Here is a 26,407-nt window from a genome sequence, read left to right on the forward strand (position 1 = left end):
CTGAGAAGAAAATATTTACCAAACACAGATACAAAAGCTCAAGGATAGAAATGACATTTAAGCCATTAAAGAAAGAAAGGAAGGCTGTATCTGAAGCAATAAAACTGATGTGAAACGTCCATGTGCCCGATGAGAAGAGACTAAACACGTGGGACAACAAAGTTTTAATTCTAGAGCTCAAAAGAGCATAACATGTCTCAGGAAAAAGTGATTGATTGATATAGCCTGAGCAAAACTAAAACATGGCCAAGGAAGTTCATAGCCGTGAAAGGTAAAGAATCCTTTTGGCTTCCAGGCAGAATGGTTACATCACCACCGAAAGGGAGGAAAATTCGTATGGGTTCACTCTTTTTCAGTAACTACATCCGGGGCTAGGAGAATAACGTTAAAGTATCAAGAGAGCAAACTATGATTCCAGGAAGTTAGTTTATACTTCGCATCTTTGCTTCTGTATAAAGGAAATTTATGTATTTTCAAACATTCCAAGACTGATTCCCATGAGAACTTCTGAAAAAGCTTCTAAAACTTGGCAATAAAGAAAAGAATGATCTCAGTCAACACCAAGAGTTTCAAAGTGCTCTTTCAAAGCTTTATTGGGCCAAAGAGGTGCCCAGGTCCTTAACTGTAGAATATCTACAAATTAACCATAATAAAAATACAAACTATGAATACCTGTGGCCTATAGCTAAAGGAGTGCTTTGGGGGAAAACTTTACCCTCAAGTACATACATTAAAAATATAGGAAATAATAAAGAAAGGTGAGGGTGGGCTTCCCTGGTGGCGCAGTGCTTGAGAGTCCGCCTGCCGATGCAGGAGACGCGGGTTCGTGCCCCGTTTCGGGAAGATCCCACATGCCGCGGAGCGGCTGGGCCCGTGAGCCATGGCCGCTGAGCCTGCGCGTCCGGAGCCTGTGCTCCGCAAATGGGAGAGGCCACAACAGTGAGAGGCCCGCATAACGCAAGGAAAAAAAACTACAAATAGAACTACCATATGACCCAGCAATCCCACTACTAGGTATATACCCTGAGGAAACCAGAATTCAGAAAGAGTCATGTACCAAAATGTTCATTGCAGCTCTATTTACAATAGCCCGGAGATGGAAACAACCTAAGTGCCCGTCGTCGGATGAATGGATAAAGAAGATGTGGCACATATATACAATGGAATATTACTCAGCCATAAAAAGAAACGAAATTGAGCTATTTGTAATGAGGTGGATAGATCTAGAGTCTGTCATACAGAGTGAAGTAAGTCAGAAAGAGAAGGACAAATACCGTATGCTAACACATATATATGGAATTTAAGAAAAAAAAAATGTTATGAAGAACCTAGGGGTAAAACAGGAATAAAGACAGAGACCTACTGGAGAACAGACTTGAGGATATGGGGAGGGGGAAGGGTGAGGTGTGTTAGGGCGAGAGAGAGACATGGACATATATATACTAACAAACGTAAGGTAGATAGCCAGTGGGAAGCAGCCGCATGGCACAGGGAAACCGGCTCGGTTCTTTGTGGCTGTCTGGAGGGGTGGGATAGGGAGGGTGGGAGGGAGGGAGACAAAGAGGGAAGAGATATGGGAACATATATATATGTATAACTGACTCACTCTGTTATAAAGCAGAAACTAACACACTTGCATCTCTAGGCATGAATAATACTGTCTCCCTTTGTTTTCTGAGCTGGTAAGACTGAACATTCTCTTCCTTTTTCTGATCTGTGGAGAATAGTTTACCTTCTTTCTCTTTATTGTTTAATAAAATATTTGTATTTCGTCATTTATTTTCTGGATATATGGAGAAGATATATGAAAAAAAAAAAAAAAAAAAAAAAGAAAGGTGAGGGTAACTAGAACTCCCAAAGTTGGTTCTGGGTCAGGAAGGGAGGTGGTAGGAACTTTATCAAAAAAATTAAGGAACTAACTTAAGAAAATGGGAGAAGAACACAAAATAAGAAACAAAGAACGACGACAAATTATTTTGCTCAACTCCTGCTAGATGCCATTCTTTTCCATAGGTGGGTCCTGGCTCCCTCCCACAGTTGCTGAAAGGGCAGCCTATCTGGAGACATCGCATGTGGCCAGGGGCTCAGCTGTGTCCCGTGGTTAAGGCGGTTACTTCCCTCTCGGGGCCCTGGCATTACCCCTCCAGGTGAAGTATCAGCAATGAGGCTTCGCCTCACTCAGCCTCAACCTGGAGCTAAAGCCACGTGAATTTGTATGAACTCAAGCCCAAAGCTGTCGTTAAGCTTAATGCTGAACCACCACAAGCATTCCTATTGAAGTAAAAAGCATGGCTATTATGTAACATCGATTTGGAAGAACTAGCTGATGTGATTAGGAAGGAATGAGGTACAAAAATTGAAAAGAGAAAAAACTATCACTATTTGCAGATAATATGACTGCACACCTGAAAAATGCAAGGAAACCAACCAGAATAACCATCATAAATAAAGTGAGGATTTAGTATGGTGGCCGGGAACAAATTTAATAGTGAAGCAATCACCAGTGAGGAAATATAATGGGAAAAAATGGATTTTGTCTATACTGGCAACAACAGTAAACACAAGGGAAGCATAACATCTGTGAAAACAAAACTTGTAGCTCGCTGGTTAACAGACAAACCCTGTTCTAGGATAAAAGGGTTCAATATTATATAGCTGTCAACTCTCTAGATATCTAATTAATTTTGCCTGATTCTAAAAAAAATACCAGTAAGGGTTTTTTTTAACTGATGATAAAATTCAAAGAGTTCAAACATATAGGACATATAACGATATTCTGAAAAAAGATTAATGGTAGGAGAGAGTGGTCCACTAAATAATAAAACATGTCAATTAGTAGGACAGAGCACCCAGGAATAGACAGATATACATAGAGCATACAGGAGTTTTATATATGATAGAGGAAGCATTTCAAACTAGTGGGAGAAAGATGGGTTAGTCAATTAATGACAAATGGGCAAGTGGACAACCATCTCAAGGGATCGGGGCTGGGACCCTACTTGACTGCACACACACAAAAAACTAAAGCCATAAAAGATTTCAGTAAACAAACAAAACCCCACAAAGGTACTAAAGAAAAGAGAATTGCTTTACTATCTCACAGTGGGAAATGCCTTTCTAAGCTTAACGTAAGCCTTATGGCTTCTAAGAAGCCCCAAAATAAAAGATGGAGAAATTTGACTATCTTAAAATTTTAAATTTCACCCTAGCGAAAATGCCCATAGTCAAATTCGGGGAAAAAAGCTATTTGCAATACCTGTGATGAGACCAATTCTAATGTCTTAGTATAGAGAGAGTTCCCACTGAAACCAAACAGAAACACCTAAGAACCTAATCTGAAGAAAATGTACAAAAAACAAAGACATGAAGGATCTTACACTGACTTTGGGAATTATGTAGCAAAGGTTTCTACGCCCATCTTACAGATGGAAAAGCTGAGGCACAACAGTTAAAAGATTTTCCTAAAAGGAGGAGTGGAATAACACACTCCTTAATTATTAACACACTCCTTAATTATTAACACACTCCTTAATTATGCTCCTGGGTTTTCCCTACTATGCTGAAAGTGGAGGTCAATGAGGAGAAAAGAGCATTTGCTTTATTCTCTAGCTGTGTCTTTCTGCTTGCTGATCCCTGTCTATCTCCCCAGGATGTGATAGGGGGCCCTTCCCTGCACAGCATGGTGGCCCTGCCCTCTGGGCCCCACCTCCCTCCTGCCTTACCTCCAGGCTTCTGGAAGCAGTAGCACCACTCATTGTTAGAGAGCTTGCCATCCTTGAAGGAGTCACAGGAATTGAAGAGGGGCTTGATACAGGGCTCGTACTTATCCAGGTAGATGGCGTTGATCTCTGAGTGGTCAAGCAGGAGGTCATAGTTCATGTCCAACTTGTTGAACATCCAGCCCAGGGAGTCCTTGCAGATGGGAAGGATGCTGGTGTCAAACCCTGTAGAGGGAAGGACATGTCTCAGCTGCCACCAAGCCCGCTCTCTCCTGCCCTGCTTGCTCCCCAGCTTTCTGCCCCCAAAGGAGCCCCAGGGCCCACCCTCTCTACCTCCTCCCCTGGTGCTTTCCCCCTCCACGGGTACAGTCTCAGCAGCCTTCTACCAGAACATGTGGTGGTGGTTGGTTGGTTTTTTAAATGAAACGATCTAAAATGTGCTAAAACAGAAGTCAGCATTTGAGGAGAATATGTTCTAAAGGGAATAAATCCCCAATCCTAATGTATCTGTGATGTAAACAGGGATTTTCATTTACCAGACTTGCTTAAAACGGGGGATGCCTGAAAAAGGAAGCGTACAAACATGGTGAGTAAGAGGACTAACGGATAATACTGCAAACTATGCTTTTATACTGAGGGAAAAAAACTACTCGAAAAACCAAAACAAAAAAAACTATCGTAAAAGGATGGCAGCGAGATGAAAATATGTGGCACAATCCAGAAGCACCGCTTATATCCCAAAGGACTGTTCAATCCAGGCAGTCTGAACATGAATGGGAAAACAAGCCAGGGTACCTGCCTCTGTTCCCCATTTTTCTTTTATTTCTTTTCTACAGTCCCCTCAAGAGATACATGACATGGAATCATGTATGGCTCAGAAAATTATTTCTTTTTTATTTCCCGGGGTGCGGGGAGGAGGGTTGGTTTTCTTAAAGAATTATTTGTTTCTACAGTGGACACTGTATGCGCTCGAATAATAACACTTGGCTTAACACTCGGGATACTGAGTGTACTGTAGACAAACCCCAGGGAAGGCATACCCCACATGTAAAACTCATCTTTCTTTTGGAATCAAAGCACCAGGCAATGTTAAATTATTCCATAATCTGGATTTCTAGGACTGGTTTTTTTTTTCCCCCAGAAAATGATGAAGAGTTCACTTTTGTGTTACTGAAGGCACTCTTCTCAGCATTTTATACTTAATTATTTCACTGAATCCTTGTTACAGCAGCCCTAAGAGATGATGCTTTATCCTCCCTATGGATTACAGAAAAGAAGCTCAAGATTTAAGTTACTTGCTCAAGGTCATACAATTGTGGGGCTGGAATTCAAGCCCAGGTGGCCCAACCCTGAGTCTACATTCTCAGTCCCTCCTCTCCCAGGGCTGCCTCTGCTTCGCATGACACAGGAGCCTCCTACCCTGAGGACATCCAGTTGGCTTGGGCGCCAAGTTTAGGGATGAGCAATGCTAAGGGCTGCCGCAGTGACTGTCACTGAGGAACCTGATGGGATCGATTGACCCTCTAGGGTTCTAACCTACAGCCTGCTCATCAGGCTGTACGTGCCTCACCAGGAACCCCTGCTTAGTCAGCAGGATATATAAGAAGACAGAGCAAAGCGTGCCCACCCTTTAAAGTAGCATCTTTACAACAGGGTCTTGGCTGTCCAGAAGCCAGTACAGGCACACAGGAAGTGCTCAACAGGAGAACTTGTTGAGAGAAGTTTTCTAGCTACTGCAAAGTTTACTTACCCGTTCCAACATACAAAAATCTTTCCATTTTTAAAGTTATACCTTTTGATATCTTAAAGCACATCTTAGAAAAGATCCTGATTTTCAAGAAGAGAGACTATGGAACATCATCTGGCCTCTTCTTTGACTGAAGGTCATGACTGAACAATCTCTGTGATGATGATGTCCTCAGGGGCGACTGAATAAAGCACGATAATTGACTCTGACACTAAATGGCTCCACACTTTTGTAGAGAATATTTTATGTAGTATGCATCAATGTTGTAGGATATTACCATTTTAATACACAGGAAAGGGAAATTTTAATACTGCTGACTGACCACCAAAATAAGTGCCAAATTTGGAAGGCTCTAGAAAAGAGGCACCTGCATCTGATATCCAGGAGAACAGAGCAGCCCTTCTGGTTGGCCCCGAGCTCATGGCGCTTCTAGGGTTCCGTGGTTTTCCCCTTCAGAACTCCTGGACTGACAAAAACTTTTCTCCCTCCTGTGCCTCGTGGGCTAACCACGTGTCATTCCTTTATATCCCTTGGCTCCAGTTGCTTCAGGACATCCAACCTAAAAACCTCTTCAGGGACTTGATTTGCCTGTGGCCAAGGGCAGGCCTTTTGCAGGCTCCCTGGCTCCCCAGGAGGCAGAAGGGGCCTCCCACGACTGGAGGCTGCAAGGAGCAGCTCTTTCACGTCAATCTGCTCTTCATGGAAAGGTCGTTCAGAAAGCCCGGGGACTCAGCGGCTCCTGGAAGACCCCTGGGAAAAGCTTCTAGAGACTACCTGTGAATTAACTGTCCACAAACTCCCAAGGAAACCTTTGGCAGGGATGGAAAGACAGACTCCTTACATCCCCCTTCCCACAGATACTACAACCCCAGGACCCACTCTTTGGACACTTAGCATGTGCTTCCCAGAATCTACCTTTCCCTTAAGGTAAAAAAGTTCCAAACTGGTGAAAGAATTGTCCCCTAGGATCAACATTCTCAACTAGTATCTCTAGATGGCTATGAACAGCAAAGGATAAACCCGAAATTAAGAAGCTCATTCTAATTTGGCCTGAAGACCAGATGCTGGTTAAACTCTGGGTCCCACCAATTGCCAGTATCACTTCTTACCTACTTAGTTCAATCCAGGAGCATTACACTCAGAAATCCTGTCCACACAAGTGTGGCATCAGGGATGGGGTGAAATACTCTCTGCTTTATACTCTCTGCTTTAAATAACGTGTGTTTTTATATTTTGACAAATCAATATAAAAATCTCTACCCAGAAGAGGCTATGGCAAAGCTCCGCGCAGCTCAACAACTGTATTGTTGACTAAGCTGTTCTGTGCCAATCGGCCACAGTGTGCAGGAGCTCTCCCCTAATGGCCTTTATGTTAAAGGCAGTGAGAGGCTCTGTCAAGGTACAAACAGGCAGACCTACTCTGAGTTTTCTCTCCAGCTTATGGAGAGGCTCTGGGTATGGTCTCTGCCAGTTCAGTGACGGTGGAGGGAACACTTGTCTGGGAGTTTATCTATGGAAAACAAAATGCAATCTGATTAACATCCATAGACCTAAGTTATCAAAGATGTTTGCTACCGTGTTGCTTATAATAGCTGAACATTAGGAACAACTTCAAAGCTCCCAAATAAAGGTCTAGTTACATAAATTATGTTGTATCTATACATTGAGATTCTATATAGTGATTACAAGGCAGAATACTACTCAGCTGCCTAGAAAGATAGTCATAGTGTATTGCTGGATGATAAAAGAAGGCCATAAGACAGTCTGTAAAGTGTGTGCGTGGGTGTGTGTGTGTGTGTGTGTGTGTGTGTGTGTATGCACACACACACACAGACATAAATATTTTTTTCTACGTGGCAAGGGAACATTTGAAGTATATGCCATGCCACGACGTGCTTACAGTTGTTAAAATGCTGTGTTTCTATACATTTTTTAATTGAGGTATGGTTGATGTACAATATTGTCTTAGTTTCAGGTGTACAGCGTAGTGACTCAGTATTGTTGCAGGTTATTACAAGATAATGGCTATAATTCCCTATGTTATATAGTATATTGTTGCTTATCTATTTTATACACAGTAGTTTGGTATCTTTACATATACTTAAATGTATTTTCCAAAAGGACTGTACTAAACACATGATAATTTTGCAAGCAGACTTTAAAAAGCATAAGTTGTTGTAGTATTTTCTTGATTCTTAGGCATTTCCCTCTCCTCCATATTTTAATATTTCTGAAACTGGGGCACATTTCAAGTCAGTGTCTACATTTAACTTAGTGTTTCTTTTAACAACAGCATCTCGGGGTGGTCAATCAACAACATCCAATAACTGAGGAGGGAATGTGGTGTTTAAAATGAGGTCAATTAGCGAGAGTAAAGGGTCTTACTGCCTTGGGCTGTGTCGGAGCTGGTGGGCTTGACGACCCTGTTTGCATCCTCATGGAGGGCTCCAAACCAGTCTTTGAGCCGGGAAGCGAGGTTCCTCAACTCCTTGTCCGTGCAGGCTGGAGAAAAGCAGATGGAAGAAACAGTGAGTCCGTGGGCCTTCTCCTCTTTTGAACTCTCTACTCTCAACATGTGATGCTCCAAACAGACCTCCCTCTCCAACCAGGATATAGCTCCTTGATTGCCACTGTGAAAATGCCCCAAAGATGCTGCTCTCACAGGTAGAGAGTATGACAAAGTGAGAGCCGAGACGCCCATGGCAAGCAGCACCATGCACAACTGAACTTGGACTGCCTTGGCACTCTGAAAGCAAGCTGGGATGGCCTCGCGATCATGCACCAGCCTCCAAAGACCGTCACGGGTCCCTTTTGCTAACCCGATCAGAGTTGCTATTGCAGTTTCCAGAGAAGATGTTTTCCACTGAACTCATGGCAAGAGATTAACATTTAGGAATAGCTAATGCTCTTAGGGAAAGGCTGCCTGGGACACCAAAAGATTCCAGTAAGAGCGACTTTCGATTTTGCTTTAGCCCACGTTTGGGTTTGTGGATGTGGCTTATGTTGCCGGCCTTTGAACAGACTGACTTGACTTTCCCCTATGGACAGATGGATGCCTTGTCCCTGGAAGAGTCCTTTCTATATGCAGCCCATCTTTAGCTATCCGGCTTATCTTTTAGGGTATGACAGAGCGAGGCCAACGAATACTCCTGAGAACAAGAAGAAAATCCAGATGGGTGGATGGGTAGGTGGGTGCAGGCTATTTGACAGTCTCATAGAGAGCTAAGACTGGAGGAGAGAAATCCCCAAAGGAGGGACAATGGTGCAGAGGAGGGAGCTGACTTTCCCTAGCTGCCTGATTTTACCCTACCCTAATTCTGGGTGCTGAGAATGCTGACAAAGGGTCCAGGCAGTGGGCCGCTCCCAAGAGGCAGGAAAACCAGCAATGCATTTAGCGGTTGTTCACATCCGGAGGGACAGGAATTAGAGACCTGAGGAGGTAAAGCCTCAGTAAATAGGAAGTGAACCCCACAACTGTCAGTTTTCCCAAATTCTAAAGCTGCAGGAGTCAGGCTGTGAAGCCAAGCAAGCCACATTACAATGCAGAGCCAGGTTCTGAATGTCTCATGGTGCTGACAAGATGCAGATTAAGGCTAGAACCTATCAGTGCAGAGAGACCCCAGTGGAAGCCATGGGGGTAGTGACGAATGAGCAGAGAGGGTCTCGCTCAAACTCCCATCCGGCCTTCACTAAGTGCAGGGTCTCACTGAACTGAGGCGACCAGCCCCCATCTGAGCTGCAAAGGGATGAATCCTCTCCAGAAGACAATACTCTGCAGAGCCTCTCCTCATTTTTATAGTTCATGTCTGCTTTCAGGAAAGCGCATCTTTCCTGAGCCTGGGGCTTGGTCCTTGATGGAGAACACGAGCCAAACCTCCCAGCCCTCAGGCAGGAAAGGACTCTCTTGCCCTCCATCTGAGGGGAGGTGGTGAGCAGACCCAGACTGGGTCTGTGCAACTTCAGTGCACATGGATAGCTGCTTCCTTCCTTCCAGCCAGGAGCCGGAGCTAAACTCTGTAAAGCATGGAGTGTGTGGCCATTGTTTATACGCAGGTTACTAATGACCTCAAGACAATACCTGGCGTTCGACAACCAGGACGTGACTGTATCTTAAAACACCAGGCAGGCAATGGCACTGAGATCTGTCGGGAGAGGCAGCAGACTATATAAGAGCTCTGGGGTCTCACTGCCTGCTGTGAATCCCAGCTTGACCACTGGCTGGCTGGGTGACTCCAGCCAGCCACTTCACCCCTCAGCACCTCCGTTTCGTCATCCGTAAACTCAGGGTATCATTATGTGGCTATAAATGAGATGAGGTGTGTTAGAGGGCTTAGCAAAGCACATGGTGTATAGCAATTACTCAGCATGTGCCAGCTATGAGTTTTATTACCTCTACGATTGTTTTTATTTTTAAACTGACAACTTATCAGTAAGTTTGGAGCAAATAGAACAGCATTCAGAAAACCAGTAAGACAAATACACCTAAACACAACTGGCTTTGGCCACACAGGAAACGGGTGAACACAGATACCTGTGCTATCCAACAGAGTTACCATGAGCCATATGTGGCTATTTTCTAAAATGAAGTAAAAGTCAACCTTTAGTTCCTCAGTTGCACCCACCCCATTCCAAGTGCTCAGCAGTCACATGCGAAATGAAGTAAAAGTCAACCTTTAGTTCCTCAGTTGCACCCACCCCATTCCAAGTGCTCAGCAGTCACATGCGAAATGAAGTAAAAGTCAACCTTTAGTTCCTCAGTTGCACCCACCCCATTCCAAGTGCTCAGCAGTCACATGCGAAATGAAGTAAAAGTCAACCTTTAGTTCCTCAGTTGCACCCACCCCATTCCAAGTGCTCAGCAGTCACATGCGGCTAGCGAATGACTCCATCTGGGAGAGCGCAGATACAGACTATTTCCATCACGGCAGAACACTGTATGGCGAGCGCTGGATTAAGTTAGCTATCCCTTTGGGATTTCCAACTTTCGGAGGTCCATCATGATATCCTGGCACGCAAGCCTGTGCCTCCAGACCTTCCCTCCAATCTGTAGAGATTAGCCGAGGAAGGAGATCTCAAGCTCGCTCAAGCTGGGAACCCACACCTCATGCTGAGCCATAGGAGGAGGAGGAGGAACTGTGGCTGATGGTGGCGCCACACGGCTCTGCCAGGTACCAGGACTGGCCCCCGGGCGCAGGCCCCCACTAACATGCTTATCGGCCCCAACTCAGACCCTCTGGGACTAGAAGGCCCTCTTTTCTGACTTTTCAGACAGTGCACAGCTCTAAACAGGAGAGGAGGTGGTCTGTTTTTCCGAGGAGAATGGGATATGGGCTGTATAGTCAATCTCACATTTGAAAAATGGAAAATTAATAGTATCTATTTCTTCCTGATTGCCATGCACACCATCTATTCTAAATGTTCTTTGAGCAGAGAAAATTGCCAAGTCAACTTGCAAAGGAAATGAATCCCCATCTCACACTGCAGGATAAATTAGTCAGTCATGTTTAACTAAACCCTGACAGATGTGCAGTTAATCTATATCTTTAGAAGACGGCTGAATTTCCCGCCGACTTCCCAAAGTACACAGGCTTTGGATGGCTGATGGAACCAGGGACTGGAGTCTTGAAGGAGCAAATCTGTCGCTCAGGGAGAAGTCCTCAAGCAGGACACCACTGGCCTGGGTAGAGAGAGATCAGAAAGCTGAATCGGAGATAGGAGGCGCTCAATTACTGGGCCCTGTTCACTCACAGTGTCCTCAACTGAATGGTGCTTACAAGGAGACAGTCAGGCACAGTTTGCCTGGAGCCAGATATATCCCAGAGAAAAAAAATAATCAGAGACGACAGCACACAGAGAGCTATTTGCTCAGATTTGGTATTCTAGCCATAACAGGCTGGCAATGAGAGAAAAGCGCTTGCCTTTTAAGATGCCTACTATAGCCCCTGATAAAGGTCGGAAAGGAGGACTAACGCTTTGAGAAAGAGGGGACCCGAAGGGTACCTCTCACACACTGGGTTCCTTCCTGGGGAAAAAGTAATTTCTGTGTGGAGGAAACCATAAGACCATATCCACCTGCCGTCTCACGCTCTGCCTGGAGGTGGACAACTCCTGTGATTTCTAGAGGGGTGTCTGATGGTCTCTCCACTCCTCCTGGTGAGAGAAGCAAGGTCCTCAGGCAACCAGCATCAGATCGTCAGAGGGAAAGATGCTTCTGTCTTGGGAAGGGATCTGGCTCAGTCACAGAGGCCGGGGCTGGATCCCTGTCCACTACCTTACCTTCCCAAGTGGTGGGCGCAGTCAGTGCCCTGCCCTCCTATGCTCCATTCTCTTCCCTCTCGCCCCCAGCCCTGGCTTCAGCTCAGTTTTAATTGCTATCATCCTCCCAGGCGCCTCTGCCCAGCATCCTCTTCCTCAGTCTTTCCATATCTGCCTCCCTGTTCCTACAGGTTAGTCTCCATCTTCCTTCCATGATCTCAGTCTGCTGAGCATGGCTGGTGTGTTGGTGGCGTCTTGGAGATCCACTGACCCCAGTCGCCGCCTCCTCCCGTAGTCAGAGAATGGCTCTCATAGCCTCAGGGCAAACACCTGGGCCTGATGTCCTGGACTCCCAGGCAAAGTTGCCTGCTTCCTGCTAGCCCACTGCCAGCCCATGGTGCCACCATGACCTCCCATCACCAAGACAATGGTAACAGGCTCCTAATCGGTCTCCCCGACTTGCTCCCACGTTCCCTTCGCCGAACAGCAGCCAAAGTGATCTTTCTAAAATGCAGATTTGACCAAGTCGCTTCCCCACTTAGCTACTCCAGAGGCTCCCAACTGCTCACCCAAACTCCTCAATGTGAGATCCATCTCTAGTCTCTCCTCCTCGGCCTCCAGGCTCTGCCCTTACTGGCCTTTCCACACACCTGTTCCCCCTGAAGCACATCTCTTCTCGTTGTCTTGCTAATGCCTATTCTCCATCAGATCTCTGCTTTAAAGGTATTTTCTCTCTGATTCTCTAACCCGCGAACCAGGTGAGTTTTCCCTTTTACAATGCTTTCAAAGTCTTCCTCCTCAGATGGCACTCAGCACACCTGTAACTTCTGGCTCAGCGTCCATCTCCCCCTCTAGATCATAGCAACACAAAACATGCCCCGAGGCTGGCTCAGGCCTTGGGGCCCAGCACCTTATGCCCTCAGCTCCTGGTATAAAGAATGGGATTTCCCTGGTGGCGCGGTGGTTAAGAATGCGCCTGCCACTGCAGGGGACACGGGTTCGAGCCCTGGTCCCGGAAGATCCCATATGCCACGGAGCAACTAAGCCTGTGCACCACAACTACTGAGCCTGAGCTCTAGAGCCTGTGAGCCGCAACTACTGAGCCCATGTGCCACAACTACTGAAGCCCACACACCACCACAAAGCCACCACAATGAGAAGCCCACGCACCGCAATGAAGAGTAGCCACCGCTCGCCGAAACTAGAGAAAGCCTGCGCGCAGCAACAAAGGCCCAACACAGGCAAAAATAAATAAACAAGTAAATAAATAAAAAAGCATGCTCTCAACGCATACTTATTAACTGGGTGTAACAGTGCTCTTGCTGCCTTTTGTAAACTTCAATCCGTCCATCTGCACAATGGTGTAATAAAGCTTAGCTCATAGCATCACTGCATGGAGTAAGATGAGACACTAACAATAAAACATAGCTCGGGGCTTCCCTGGTGGCTCAGTGGTTGAGAGTCTGCCTGCCAATGCAGGGGACACGGGTTCGTGCCCTGGTCCGGGAAGATCCCGTCAGGAGCCTGTGCTCCGCAACGGGAGAGGCCACAACAGTGAGAGGCCCGCGTACTGCAAAAAAAACAAAAAACAAAAAAACATAGCTCACAGTTACTGGCATACAGCAGGGACTTGATAAACTTATGTTCCCCTTCCCATTTCCCAACTGTCTGCATAATATGTTAGAATTTTATTCTTACGCTTTTTTTAAAAAAAGCCTGAGGAGACGCCTGGGATATAAAGAATGACATTTCTCCTCTCCTTATTTTGTAGGTGGGTCAGTACAAGTCCAAGAGATTCAGGTTGTAATTTATATCTGCCTTCCTCCAGGTGGAAAAGCTCCATGATGGGAGGGATTGGTCTGATTTCCCCACACCTGATATTCCCAGCACTTACCATAAGGATGGATACATAGTTGTTGTTCAAAATATATGTATTGAAAGAAAACATGAACACAGTGGTTATAAAATCCCCAAGTCAAACAGCTATCAAGTGGCAGAGACAGGATTTGGATCTCGGCTATTATCTTGCTGGGCTGCCCCTGGTTCCTGGACCAGCTTTTTGGATTGACTGGGCTTGTGGGTAGCCAGTACTAACTGAGACAATTAATATACTTGGTCCATGATGCTCTGGGTTGAAAAAAATCGAAACATCAGGCCCTCACAGGTAAAGGAAGCTCTGCCAGCAGAGGAAGCTAGCTGAGTATCAGAGGATGGAGGGAGCGTGTAGGCTCCCACCTTCATTAGCTTTGGTGTGAGAACAGTGGATCTTTGGAAGGACTGCGTCCAGCCTGCTGCCTTCCTGTTACGCTCCCAGAAGCATGTATCACTTGTGCAGCTTTATTAGAGAAAAAGTACAAGGCCATTGCATTACTCCAAATGTGCAGGAAGACAGTTCCCTCCCCAAAGAAAGCACAGCACTCGGGCAGAGAAGGGCCCAGGTAAGGTGGTGCTCTCCCAGTGGGCTTTCCCTGTATGTTTGGAAAGTATGAACAGAATGCAATAACATAGCTCACAGTTACTGGCATACAGCAGGGACTTGATAAACTTATGTTCCCCTTCCCATTTCCCAACTGTCTGCATAATATGTTAGAATTTTATTCTTACGCTTTTTTTAAAAAAAGCCTGAGGAGACGCCTGGGATATAAAGAATGACATTTCTCCTCTCCTTATTTTGTAGGTGGGTCAGTACAAGTCCAAGAGATTCAGGTTGTAATTTATATCTGCCTTCCTCCAGGTGGAAAAGCTCCATGATGGGAGGGATTGGTCTGATTTCCCCACACCTGATATTCCCAGCACTTACCATAAGGATGGATACATAGTTGTTGTTCAAAATATATGTATTGAAAGAAAACATGAACACAGTGGTTATAAAATCCCCAAGTCAAACAGCTATCAAGTGGCAGAGACAGGATTTGGATCTCGGCTATTATCTTGCTGGGCTGCCCCTGGTTCCTGGACCAGCTTTTTGGATTGACTGGGCTTGTGGGTAGCCAGTACTAACTGAGACAATTAATATACTTGGTCCATGATGCTCTGGGTTGAAAAAAATCGAAACATCAGGCCCTCACAGGTAAAGGAAGCTCTGCCAGCAGAGGAAGCTAGCTGAGTATCAGAGGATGGAGGGAGCGTGTAGGCTCCCACCTTCATTAGCTTTGGTGTGAGAACAGTGGATCTTTGGAAGGACTGCGTCCAGCCTGCTGCCTTCCTGTTACGCTCCCAGAAGCATGTATCACTTGTGCAGCTTTATTAGAGAAAAAGTACAAGGCCATTGCATTACTCCAAATGTGCAGGAAGACAGTTCCCTCCCCAAAGAAAGCACAGCACTCGGGCAGAGAAGGGCCCAGGTAAGGTGGTGCTCTCCCAGTGGGCTTTCCCTGTATGTTTGGAAAGTATGAACAGAATGCAATAAGCAAGTGTAAATAAGGCACATGCAGCCTCTGTGGAAGGTATACAGCCCTGGAAAGAAAATGTAGAAATCACTTTTTCTACCCGGACACCCTCCCCCCTGAAGCTTTAAGGGGTATTAAGTGCGATGGGCTCTGAATGCAGACAGTGTTGAAACAAAGCCCGGAGTGCATCATGAGTTGCCCAGCTGACGGCAGGGAGAAGGGTGCACTGTGGCCAACATCATAGGGTAGAAAGCGGTGACAAGGTCACTGCAGCCCTGGTGGGGTCATGAGAGAGGAGGGGGGCACTCTGATCTATGAGTATTTGCCTAGGGAGAAGTTAGCCCAGGTAAGCAGTGCTGGCGGGGAGAGAGCGGATTGCTCCTTCACTGAACGAGCGTCAGTAGCCTGGCTCTGCCTGCCCCCATCACCCCTTCTTCCCTGGCTCCTCTGTCTTCCTTCAGACAAAGCCAAGGGCTAGTGAGGAAGTTTCAAAATAGGTAGTCTTTGGAAGGGGAGGGATAGGAGCTGGGAAACCTGTGCTCCCAAGGGCAATGACCGGTGGTGTTCCAAGCTGATCTCGGCTTATTGCTGACTTTGGGGGCTGAATGACACGCTGCAAAGCCCTCTTAGAGGATTAGAAAGGGGGAAGGTAAGGAAACAACCCGAGGTATAAAAATATGCCAGAGATGAGGTAAAAAATAGAAGCGGGGCCAGGCCATAGACATTCTGCATTTAGAGCTACAGTGTTAACATCTAACAGAGAGAGCAAGTGTGAGTGTGTCTGTGCATTACAAATCCTAACGGAAGCCACATTTGAACACCCAATTGGGGATGTTTGAAAATGGCAAATCTGACACGCAAGCATTATAGGATATCTGTAAGCCTCTGCTAGGGAACCAGTTACCGGTACACTCCGGAAACTCATGAAAATCTTGCAACTAAAGAGCCAAACGAGAAAACCACCCTCCCGTCACATGGACCCTCCCTCCCCAACCCTAGCCTCACCAGTGCTTAGCTCAGGGCTCGGGCAGAAGCTAATATGAAAACAATAAGAATGTAACTTAAACTTTAGTGCCTCTGAAGGTAATTAAAGAGTTGGGCCAGACTGGAGTTTTCTCTGGAGCAGGCCGGGAGGCCTCTCAGAAATGACGACCTGGTGCTGGTCCTTTCAAACTAATCTCCTTCAGCCCTTCTAGGTGCTGTTGTGCATAATTAGTTAATCAGAGCAGCAGTGGATCGATGCGCTCAGAGTGTTTGCAATTAGCATCTTCTGTAAAAGGTCCAGCTGAGCCTCCTTCAGGGCCGAAATAGGTGCTGGGCAGAGCCTGGACTGGATCGACTCAAGGATGTCTTCCTGAACTGCCTTGCCTAGGGTCCAGCCTCTTCTTTCTACCCTGGCATCCTCATGCTGCTGGGAGGCTTCGGCTGCCTCTTCCTAAGAGGGACTGGGTCCCTCGTGCCACTGAATATCTAGCACACAGCAAGTGCCCCAGTGCTGGTGGGGGGAGTGTGCAGGAACGCTCAGCAGGGGGTGCTACACTCCACGGGAGCTTGAAAGACAGGGAGGACGAGCAAGGCTACAGCTCCCTTGGGAACGTGGGAGCTAATCAGCTGGAACTCAGAGAGGTGAGGGTTGGTTGATTCTGCTTAGCATGGGTTTTAGGAGCAATAACCAGTCATACTGCTTTAAAAGAATCCCAGGGAGGCAGGAGAGAGTATCTAGGCTCTGGAGAAACACAGAGCTGAGCTCTGAAGCCAGCTCTGCCATCCTAGCTGAGACTGGACAGGTGACTTTTCCAATCATCAGTCTCCACATCTGCAGAATGGAGGTGATGACAGAACAAGCTCGCAGCATTATGGGAGGACTGGACTAGAACAGACTTAAGTGTTCAGCGCCCGGTAACCACTGGCTCTGAGATTATTTGTGTTTGTGGCTCCACCAAGTGGAAAAGTATGGGAATCCACAGCATGCATGTGGTATTTTCACATGAAACAACCCCTGAAGCCAGCTAGTATGATACGATACTCCCCTGCTGTTTCTCAGAGGTGAGGCAACGTTGCCAAGGTCCCACAGATGGTCAACAGTAAAACATTCAAACCCAGTTCTCCTGATTTGACATTCACTTGATCTGCTCACACACCATGACGCCTGGTGCCTGCACCTGTACCTCTACTCCAGCCCCATAAGCAAGGGAGACCCTCTTGCACAAGTTAAAGACCACGCACTTGACCACAGGGGTCAGAACCCCACTCCCTGCCCTGAATACAAACAGGGGTTTGGCACTGCATTAAGAGTTCAAGCTTCTACATACAGATGGCCAAGAGGCACATGAAAAGATGCTCAACATCGCTAATTATTAGAGAAATGCAAATCAAAACTACAACGAGGTACCACCTCACGCCGTTCAGAATGGCCATCATTAAAAAGTCTACAAATAACAGATGCTGGAGAGGGTGTGGAGAAAAAGGAACCCTCTTACACTGTTGGTGGGAATGTAAATTGGTGCAGCCACTATGGAGAACAGTATGGAGTTTCCTTAAAAATCTAAACACAGAATTACCACATGATTCAGCAATTCCACTCCTGGGCATATACCCAGGCAAAACTATAATTCGAAAAGATACACGCATCCCTATGTTCATAGCAGCACTATTTACAATAGCCAAGACATGGAAACAACCTAAATGTCCATCAGCAGGTGAATGGATAAAGAAAATGTATGTACACACACATACACATACACACACACACAATGCAACATTACTCGGCCATCAGAAAGGATGAAATAATGCCATTTGCAGCAACATGGATGAACCGAGAGATTATCAATACTAAGTGAAGTCAGAAAGAAAGACAAATAGCGTATGGTATCACTTATGTGTGGAATCTAAAATACAACACAAATCAACATATCTACAAAATGAAAACAGACTCAACAGATATAGAGAAAAGACTTGTGGTTGCCAGCGGGGAGGGGGGGTATGGGAGGGAAGGACTGGGAGTCTGGGATTGGCAGAGGCCAACTATTATATATAGGATGGATAAACAATAAGGTCCTATTGTAGAGTACAGGGACCTATAGAGTCAATATGCTGTGACATTTTCCCTAATGGAAAAGAATATGAAAAAGAATATATATGTATAACTGAGTCACTTTGCTGTACAGAGAAATTAACACAACACTGTAAATCAACTGTACTTCAATAAATTATTTTTTTTTAATTAAAAAAATAAAAAAGAGTTCAACCTTCTGGGTCTGACAGCCCTGGGTTTGAACACAAGCTCCCAGTGTACAAGTGGTTGTTTTTCACATAAGTCACTGCTCTTCTCCAAGAGTCAGGTTTTTCATCTGTAAAACGGTGACATTAACAGTCTCAACCTCATGGGGTTGTGGTAGGGATTTACTGTGAAGATGAAGCTTTCAGAAACCAGCAGGCAGCCACCACCATCTTCTCCTCTGAGGAACGTCAAGGGCTGGTAGCACTTACCCTTGGGAGGCTGAGAGATACGCTCCCAGCCATAGCAGTTTTAGTGGCAGAAAACACAATCGACTTCCTGATGGGATTTTTAAGGCACATACAAGGTGAATTCCCACTTCTAATTGGAGGTCATCTAACAGAGATTTGAGCCAGGTTGTGCCTGCTCAAATTAAATTGCATTATTATATGTAATTCCCGTTTTTACTTTTCAGCACCTAAAACATCAATATATATGCGTGTTCTCTTACCCTTAGTGCATCGTTTTGTGTAAAGACAGGCGTGAGCAAAGGAATTAGGGCCCCATTATTCAGGAGCTCACTAATAAAGTCCTTTTTAAAAAGCAACCTTAGAAAGAGCTTAAGATACTGCATTAAACTGGGAGGAAGATGAGTTAAACTAATTAATGGTACAAGCTACAAGAAAAGGCAGATTATAGAAGATGGCAGAAGAGTAAGAAGTGGAGATCACCTTCCTCCCCACAGATACACCAGAAATACATCTACACGTGGAACAACTCCTACAGAGCACCTACTGAACGCTGGCAGAAGACTTCAGACCTCCCAAAAGGCAAGAAACTCCCGACGTACCTGGGTAGGGCAAAAGAAAAAAGAATAAACAGAGACAAAAGAATAGGGACGGGACCTGCACCAGTGGGAGGGAGCCGTGAAGGAGGAAAGGTCTCCACACACTAGAAGCCCCTTCGCGGGCGGAGACTGCGGGAGGCGGAGCGGGGAGCTTCGGAGCCGCGGAGGAGAGCACAGCAACGGGTGCGGAGGGCAAAGCGGGGAGATTCCCGCACAGAGGGTCGGTGCCGACCGGCACTCACCAGCCTGAGAGGCTTGTGTGCTCACCCACCGGGGCAGGTGGGGCTGGGAGCTGAGGCTCAGGCTTCGGTCTGAGCGCAGGGAAAGGACGGGCGGTGTGAACACAGCCTGAAGGGGCTAGTGCGCCACGGCTAGCCGGGATGGAGTTCGGGGAAACGTCTGGACCTGCCGAAGAGGCAAGAGACTTTTTCTTCCCTCTTTGCTTCCTGGTGCACGAGGAGGGGGATTAAGAGCGCTGCTTAAAGGAGCTCCAGAGACGGGTGCGAGCCGCGGCTATCAGAGTGGACCCCAGAGACGGGCATGAGACGCTAAGGTGGCTGCTGCCGCCACCAAGAAGCCTGTGTGCAAGCACAGGTCACTTTCCACACCTCCCCTCCCGGGAGCCTGTGCAGCCCGCCACTGCCAGGGTCCCGTGATCCAGGCACAACTTCCCCAGGAGAAGGCACGGCGCACCTCAGGCTGGTGCAACGTCATGCCGGCCTCTGCCACTGCACGCTCGCCCCACACTCTGTACCCTTCCATCCCCACGGTCTGAGTGAGCCAGAGCCCCCGAATCAGCGGCTCCTTTAACCCCGTCCTGTCTGAGTGAAGAACAGTCGCCCTCCGGCAACCTACACGCAGAGGCGGGGCCAAATCCAAAGCTGAGACGCAGGAGCTGTGCGAACAAAGAAAAGAAAGGGAAATCTCTCCCAGCAGCCTCAGGAGCAGCGGATTAAATCTCCAAAATCAACTTGATGTACCCTGCGTCTGATGAATACATGAATAGACAACGAATCATCCCAAATTGAGGAGGCAGACTTTGAGAGCAAGATTTATTATTTTTTCCCCTTTTCCTCTTTTTGCAAGTGTGTATGTGTATGCTTCTGTGTGAGATTTTGTCTGTATAGCTTTGCTTTCACCATTTGTCCTAGGGTTCTGTTTTTTTTTTTTTTTTTACTTAAAAAAATTTTTTTTCTTAATATTTTTTTATTTTAATAACTTTATTTTATTTTATCTTATTTTATTTTATTTTACCCTCTTTCTTTCTTTCTACTTTTTCTCCCTTTTATTCTGAGCCATGTGGATGAAAGGCACTTGGTGCTCCAGCCAGGAGTCAGTGCTGTGCCTCAGAGGTGGGAGAGCCAACTTCAGGACAGTGGTACACAAGAGACCTCCCAGCTCCACATAATATCAAAAGGCAAAAATCTCCCAGAGATCTCCATCTCAACTCCAGCCCCCAGCTTCACTCAACGACTAGCAAGCTATAGTGCTGGACACCCTATTTCAAACAACTAGCAAGACAGGAACACAACCCCACCCATTAGCAGAGAGGCTGCCTAAAATCATAATAAGGCCACAGACACCCCAAAACACACCACCAGACGTGAACCTGCCCACCAGAAAGACAAGATCCAACCTCATCCACCAGAACACAGGCAGTAGTCTCCTCCACCAGGAAGCATACACAACCCACTGAACCAACTTTAGCCACTGGGGACAGACACCAAAAACAAAGGGAACTACGAACCTGCAGCCTGCAAAAAGGAGCCCCAAACACAGTAAGATAAGCAAAATGAGAAGACAGAAAAACATACAACAGATGAAGGAGCAAGATAAAAACCCACCAGACCTAACAAATGAAGAGGAAATAGGCAGTCCACCTGAAAAAGAATTCAGAATAATGATAGTAAAGAGGATCCAAAATCGTGGAAATAGAATAGAGAAAATGCAAGAAACGTTTAACAAGGACCGAGAAGAACTAAAGATGAAGCAAGCAATGATGAACAACACAATAAGTGAAATTAAAAATACTCTAGATGGGATCAATAGCAGAATAACTGAGGCAGAAGAACAGATAAGGGACCTGGAAGATAAGATACTGGAAATAACTGCTGCAGAGAAGAATAAAGAAAAAAGAATGAAAAGAACTGAGGACAGTCTCAGAGACCTCTGGGACAACATTAAACGCACCAACACTCGAATTATAGGGATTCCAGAAGAAGAAGAGAAAAAGAAAGGGACTGAGAAAATACTTGAAGAGATTATAGTTGAAAACTTCCCTAATATGGGAAAGGAAATAGTTAATCAAGCCCACGAAGCACAGAGAGTCCCATACAGGATAAATCCAAGGAGAAACACGCCAAGACAAATATTAATCAAACTATCAAAAATTAAATACAAAGAAAACATATTAAAAGCAGCAAGGGAAAAATAACAAATAACACACAAGGGAATCCCCATAAGGTTAACAGCTGATCTTTCAGCAGAAACTCTGCAAGCCAGAAGCGACTGGCAGGACATACTTAAAGTGATGAAGGAGGAAAACCTACAACCAAGATTACCCTACCCAGCAAGGATCTCATTCAGATTTGATGCAGAAATTAAAAGCTTTACAGACAAGCAAAAGCTGAGAGAGTTCAGCACCACCAAACCAGCTTTACAACAAATGCTAAAGGAACTTCTCTAGACAAGAACACAAGAGAAGGAAAAGTCCTATAATAACGAACCCAAAACAATTTAGAAAATGGGAATAGGAACATACATATCGATAATTACCTTAAATGTAAATGGACTAAATGCTCCCACCAAAAGACACAGATTGGCTGAATGGATACAAAAACAAGACCCATATATATGCTGTCTACAAGAGACCCACTTCAGACCTAGAGACACATACAGACTGAAAGTAAGGGGATGGAAAAAGATATTCCATGCAAATGGAAACCAAAAGAAAGCTGGAGTAGCAATTCTCATATCGGACAAAATAGACTTTAAAATAAAGACTATTACAAGAGACAAAGAAGGACACTACATAATGATCAAGGGATCGATCCAAGAAGAAGATATAACAATTGTAAATATTTATGCACCCAACATAGGAGCACCTCAATACATAAGGCAAATACTAACAGCCATAAAAGGGGAAATCGACAGTAACATATTCATAGTAGGGGACTTTAACACCCCACTTTCACCAATGGATAGATCATCCAGAACACAAGCTTTAAATGATACATTAAACAAGATGGACTGAATTGATATTTATAGGAAATTTCCGTCCAAAAACAACAGAATACACATTTTTCTCAAGTGCTCATGGAACATTCTCAGGATAGATCATATCTTGGGTCACAAATCAAGCCTTGATAAATTTAAGAAAACTGAAACTGTATCAAGTATCTTTTCCGACCACAACGCTATGAGACTAGATATGAATTACAGGAAAAGATTTGTAAAAAATACAAACACATGGAGGCTAAACCATACACTACTTAATAACGAAGTGATCACTGAAAAATCAAAGAGGAAATCAAAAAATACCTAGAAGCAAATGACAATGGAGACACGATGACCCAAAACCTATGGGATGCAGCAAAAGCAGTTCTAAGAGGGAAGTCTATAGTAATAAAATCCTACCTTAAGAAACAGGAAACATCTCAAATAAACAACCTAACCTTGCACCGAAAGCAATTAGAGAAAGAAGAACAAAAACACCCCAAAGGTAGCAGAAGGAAAGAAATCATGAATATCATATCAGAAATAAGTGAAAAAGAAATGAAGGAAACGATAGCAAAGATCAATAACACTAAAAGCTGGTTCGCTGAGAAGATAAAAAAAATTCATAAACCATTAGCCAGACTCATCAAGAAAAAAAGGGAGAAGACTCAAATCCACAGAATTAGAAATGAAAAAGGAGAAGTAACAACTGACACTGCAGAAATACAAAGGATCATGAGAGATTACTACAAGCAACTCTATGCCAATAAAATGGACAGCCTAGAAGAAATGGACACATTCTTAGAAATGCACAACCTGCCAAGACTGAACCAGGAAGATATAGAAAATATGAACAGACCAATCACAAACAGTGAAATTGAAACTGTGATTAAAAATCTTCCAACAAACAAAAGCCCAGTACCAGATGGCTTCACAGGCGAATTCTATCAAACATTCAGAGAGGAGCTAACACCTATCCTTCTCAAACTCTTCTAAAATACAGCAGAGGGAGGAACACTCCCAAACTCATTCTTCGAGGCCACCATCACCCAGATACCAAAACCAGACAAGGCCAATATCACTGATGAACATGGATGCAAAAACCCTCAACAAAATATTAGCAACCAGAATCCAACAACACATTAAAAGGATCATACACCATGTTCAAGTGGGGATTATTCCAGAAATGCAATGATTCTTCAATATACGCAAATCAATCAACGTGATACACCATATTAACAAACTGAAGGAGAAAAACCATATGATCATCTCAACAGATGCAGAGAAAGTGTTCGACAAAATTCAACACCCATTTATGATAAAAACCCTGCAGAAAGTAGGCACAGAGGGAACTTTCCTCAACATAATAAAGGCCATATATGACAAACCCATAGCCAACATCTTCCTGAATGGTGAAAAACTGAAAGCATTTCCACTAAGATCAGGAACAAGGTTGCCCACTCTCACCACTCTTCAACATAGTTTTGGAAGTTTTAGCCACAGCAATCAGAGAAGAAAAGGGAATAAAAGGAATCCAAATCAGAAAATAAGAAGTAAAGCTGTCATTGTTTGCAGATGACATGATACTATACATAGAGAATCCTAAAGATGCTACCAGAAAACTACTAGAGCTAATCAATGAATTTGGTAAAGTAGCAGGATACAAAATTAATGCACAGAAATCTCTGGCATTCCTATACACTAAAGATGAAAAATCTGAAAGTGAAATCAAGAAAACACTCCCATTTACCATTGCAACAAAAAGAATAAAATATCTAGGAATAAACCTACCTAAGGAGACAAAAGACCTGTATGCAGAAAATTATAAGACACTGATGAAAGAAATTAAAGATGATACAAACAGATGGAGAGATATACCATATTCTTGGATTGGAAGAATCAACATTGTGAAAATGACTCTAGTACCCAAAGCAATCTACAGATTCAATGCAATCCCTTTCAAACTACCACTGGCATTTTTCACAGAAGTAGAACAAAAAATTTCACAATTTGTATGGAAACACAAAAGACCCCACACAGCCAAAGCAATCCTGAGAATGAAAAATGGAGCTGGAGGAATCAGGCTCCCTGACTTCAGGCTATACTACAAAGCTACAGTAATCAAGACAGTATGGTACTGGCATAAAAACAGAAATATAGATCAATGGAACAGGATAGAAAGCCCAGAGATAAACCCACGCACATATGGTCACCTTATCTTTGATAAAGGAGGCAGGAATGTACAGTGGAGAAAGGACAGCCTCTTCAATAAGTGGTGCTGGGAAAACTGGACAGGTACATCTAAAAGAATGAAATTAGAACACTCCCTAACACCATACACAAAAATAAACTCCAAATGGATTAAAGACCTAAATATAAGGCCAGACACTATCAAACTCTTAGAGGAAAACATAGGCAGAACACTCTATGACATAAATCACAGCAAGATCCTTTTTGACCCACCTCCTAGAGAAATGGAAATAAAACAAAAATAAACAAATGGGACCTAATGAAACTTCAAAGCTTTTGCGCAGTAAAGGAAACCATAAACAAGACCAAAAGACAACCCTCAGAATGGGAGAAAATATTTGCAACTGACAAAGGATTAAGTTCTAAAATTTACAGGCAGCTCATGCAGCTCAATAACAAAAAAACAAGCAACCCAATCCAAAAATGGGCAGAAGACCTAAATAGACATTTTTCCAAAGAAGATATACAGATTGCCAACAAACACATGAAAGAATGCGCAACATCATTAATTAGAGAAATGCAAATCAAAACTACAATGAGATATCATCTCACACCGGTCAGAATGGCCGTCATCAAAAAATCTAGAAACAATAAATGCTGGAGAGGGTGTGGAGAAAAGGGAACACTCTTGCACTGCTGGTGGGAATATGAATTGGTTCAGCCACTTTGGAGAACAGTATGGAGGTTCCTTAGAGAGCTACAAATAGAACTACCATAGGACCCAGCAATCCCACTACTGGGCATATACCCTGAGAAAACCATAATTCAAAAGGAGTCATGTACCAAAATGTTCATTGCAGCTCTATTTACAGTAACCCAGAGATGGAAAGAACCTAAGTGTCCATCATCGGATGAATGGATAAAGAAGATGTGGCACGTATATACAATGGAATATTACTCAGCCATAAAAAGAAATGAAATTGAGCTATTTTTAATGAGGTGGATAGACCTGGAGTCTGTCATACAGAGTGAAGTAAGTCAGAAAGAGAAAGACAAATACTGTATGCTAACACATACATATGGAATTCAAGAAAAAAAAATGTCATGAAGAACCTATGGGTAAGACAGGAATAAAGACACAGACCTACTAGAGAATGGACTTGAGGATATGGGGAGGGGGAAGGGTAAGCTGTGACAAAGCGAGAGAGGGGCATGGACATATATACACTACCAAATGTAAGGTAGATAGCTAGTGGGAAGCAGCTGCATAGCACAGGGAGATCAACTCAGTGCTTTGTGACCACTTGGATGGGTGGGATAGGGAGGGTGGGAGGGAGGGAGACCCAAGATGGAAGAGATATGGGAACATATGTATATATATATAACTCATTCACTTTGTTATAAAGCAGAAAGTAACACACCATTGTAAAGCAATTATACTCCAATAAAGATGTAAAAAAAAAAAAAAAGGAAAGAAAAGACAGATAGATTTCCCTGTTAAACCCATTAATACTATTCTTAGTAACCAGATTTGAGGAGCCTTTAATGGTTCTCTTGATTCTAATGATAATCCTTCATGTGGAAAAAGAAACACATTTAGAAGTTGCACAACAGTTGTAAATGTGCATTAGTGGAGTAGTACTTATTTTTTCCCCCTGAATAATCTAGAGCAGGGAGGTTTGCTCAATGAAATAAGCTTTTAAAGCTTCTGATAAGATCCACAAATTTTTCCACACTCTAGGGCAAAACAAAATGTTGAATATGCAAAATACTGGTTAAAAATGCCAACTCTGGCTTTGTGTTTCCCAGGCAGTGGGTAGGCATTTA

At 44.4% G+C, this 26,407-nt stretch overlaps 1 protein-coding gene across 2 annotated transcripts in view; it reads right to left on the reverse strand.

Moving 5' to 3' along the window:
• The window catches only part of SPOCK1 (SPARC (osteonectin), cwcv and kazal like domains proteoglycan 1), a 569,954-nt gene that overhangs the window by 11,838 nt on the left and 531,709 nt on the right, over nt 1–26,407 (reverse strand). For both annotated transcript variants that reach the window (XM_007461396.1, XM_007461395.1), the window contains 2 exons: nt 7,852–7,968; nt 3,723–3,944 (listed from right to left, as the gene is read on the reverse strand). In XM_007461396.1, coding sequence (XP_007461458.1) covers nt 3,723–3,944; nt 7,852–7,968 — 339 coding nt within the window. The remainder of the gene's footprint in view (nt 1–3,722; nt 3,945–7,851; nt 7,969–26,407) is intronic.

Source organism: Lipotes vexillifer, unplaced genomic scaffold, assembly GCF_000442215.2.
Source record: "Lipotes vexillifer unplaced genomic scaffold, Lipotes_vexillifer_v1.1 scaffold217, whole genome shotgun sequence".
Lineage (NCBI taxonomy): Eukaryota > Metazoa > Chordata > Mammalia > Artiodactyla > Lipotidae > Lipotes > Lipotes vexillifer.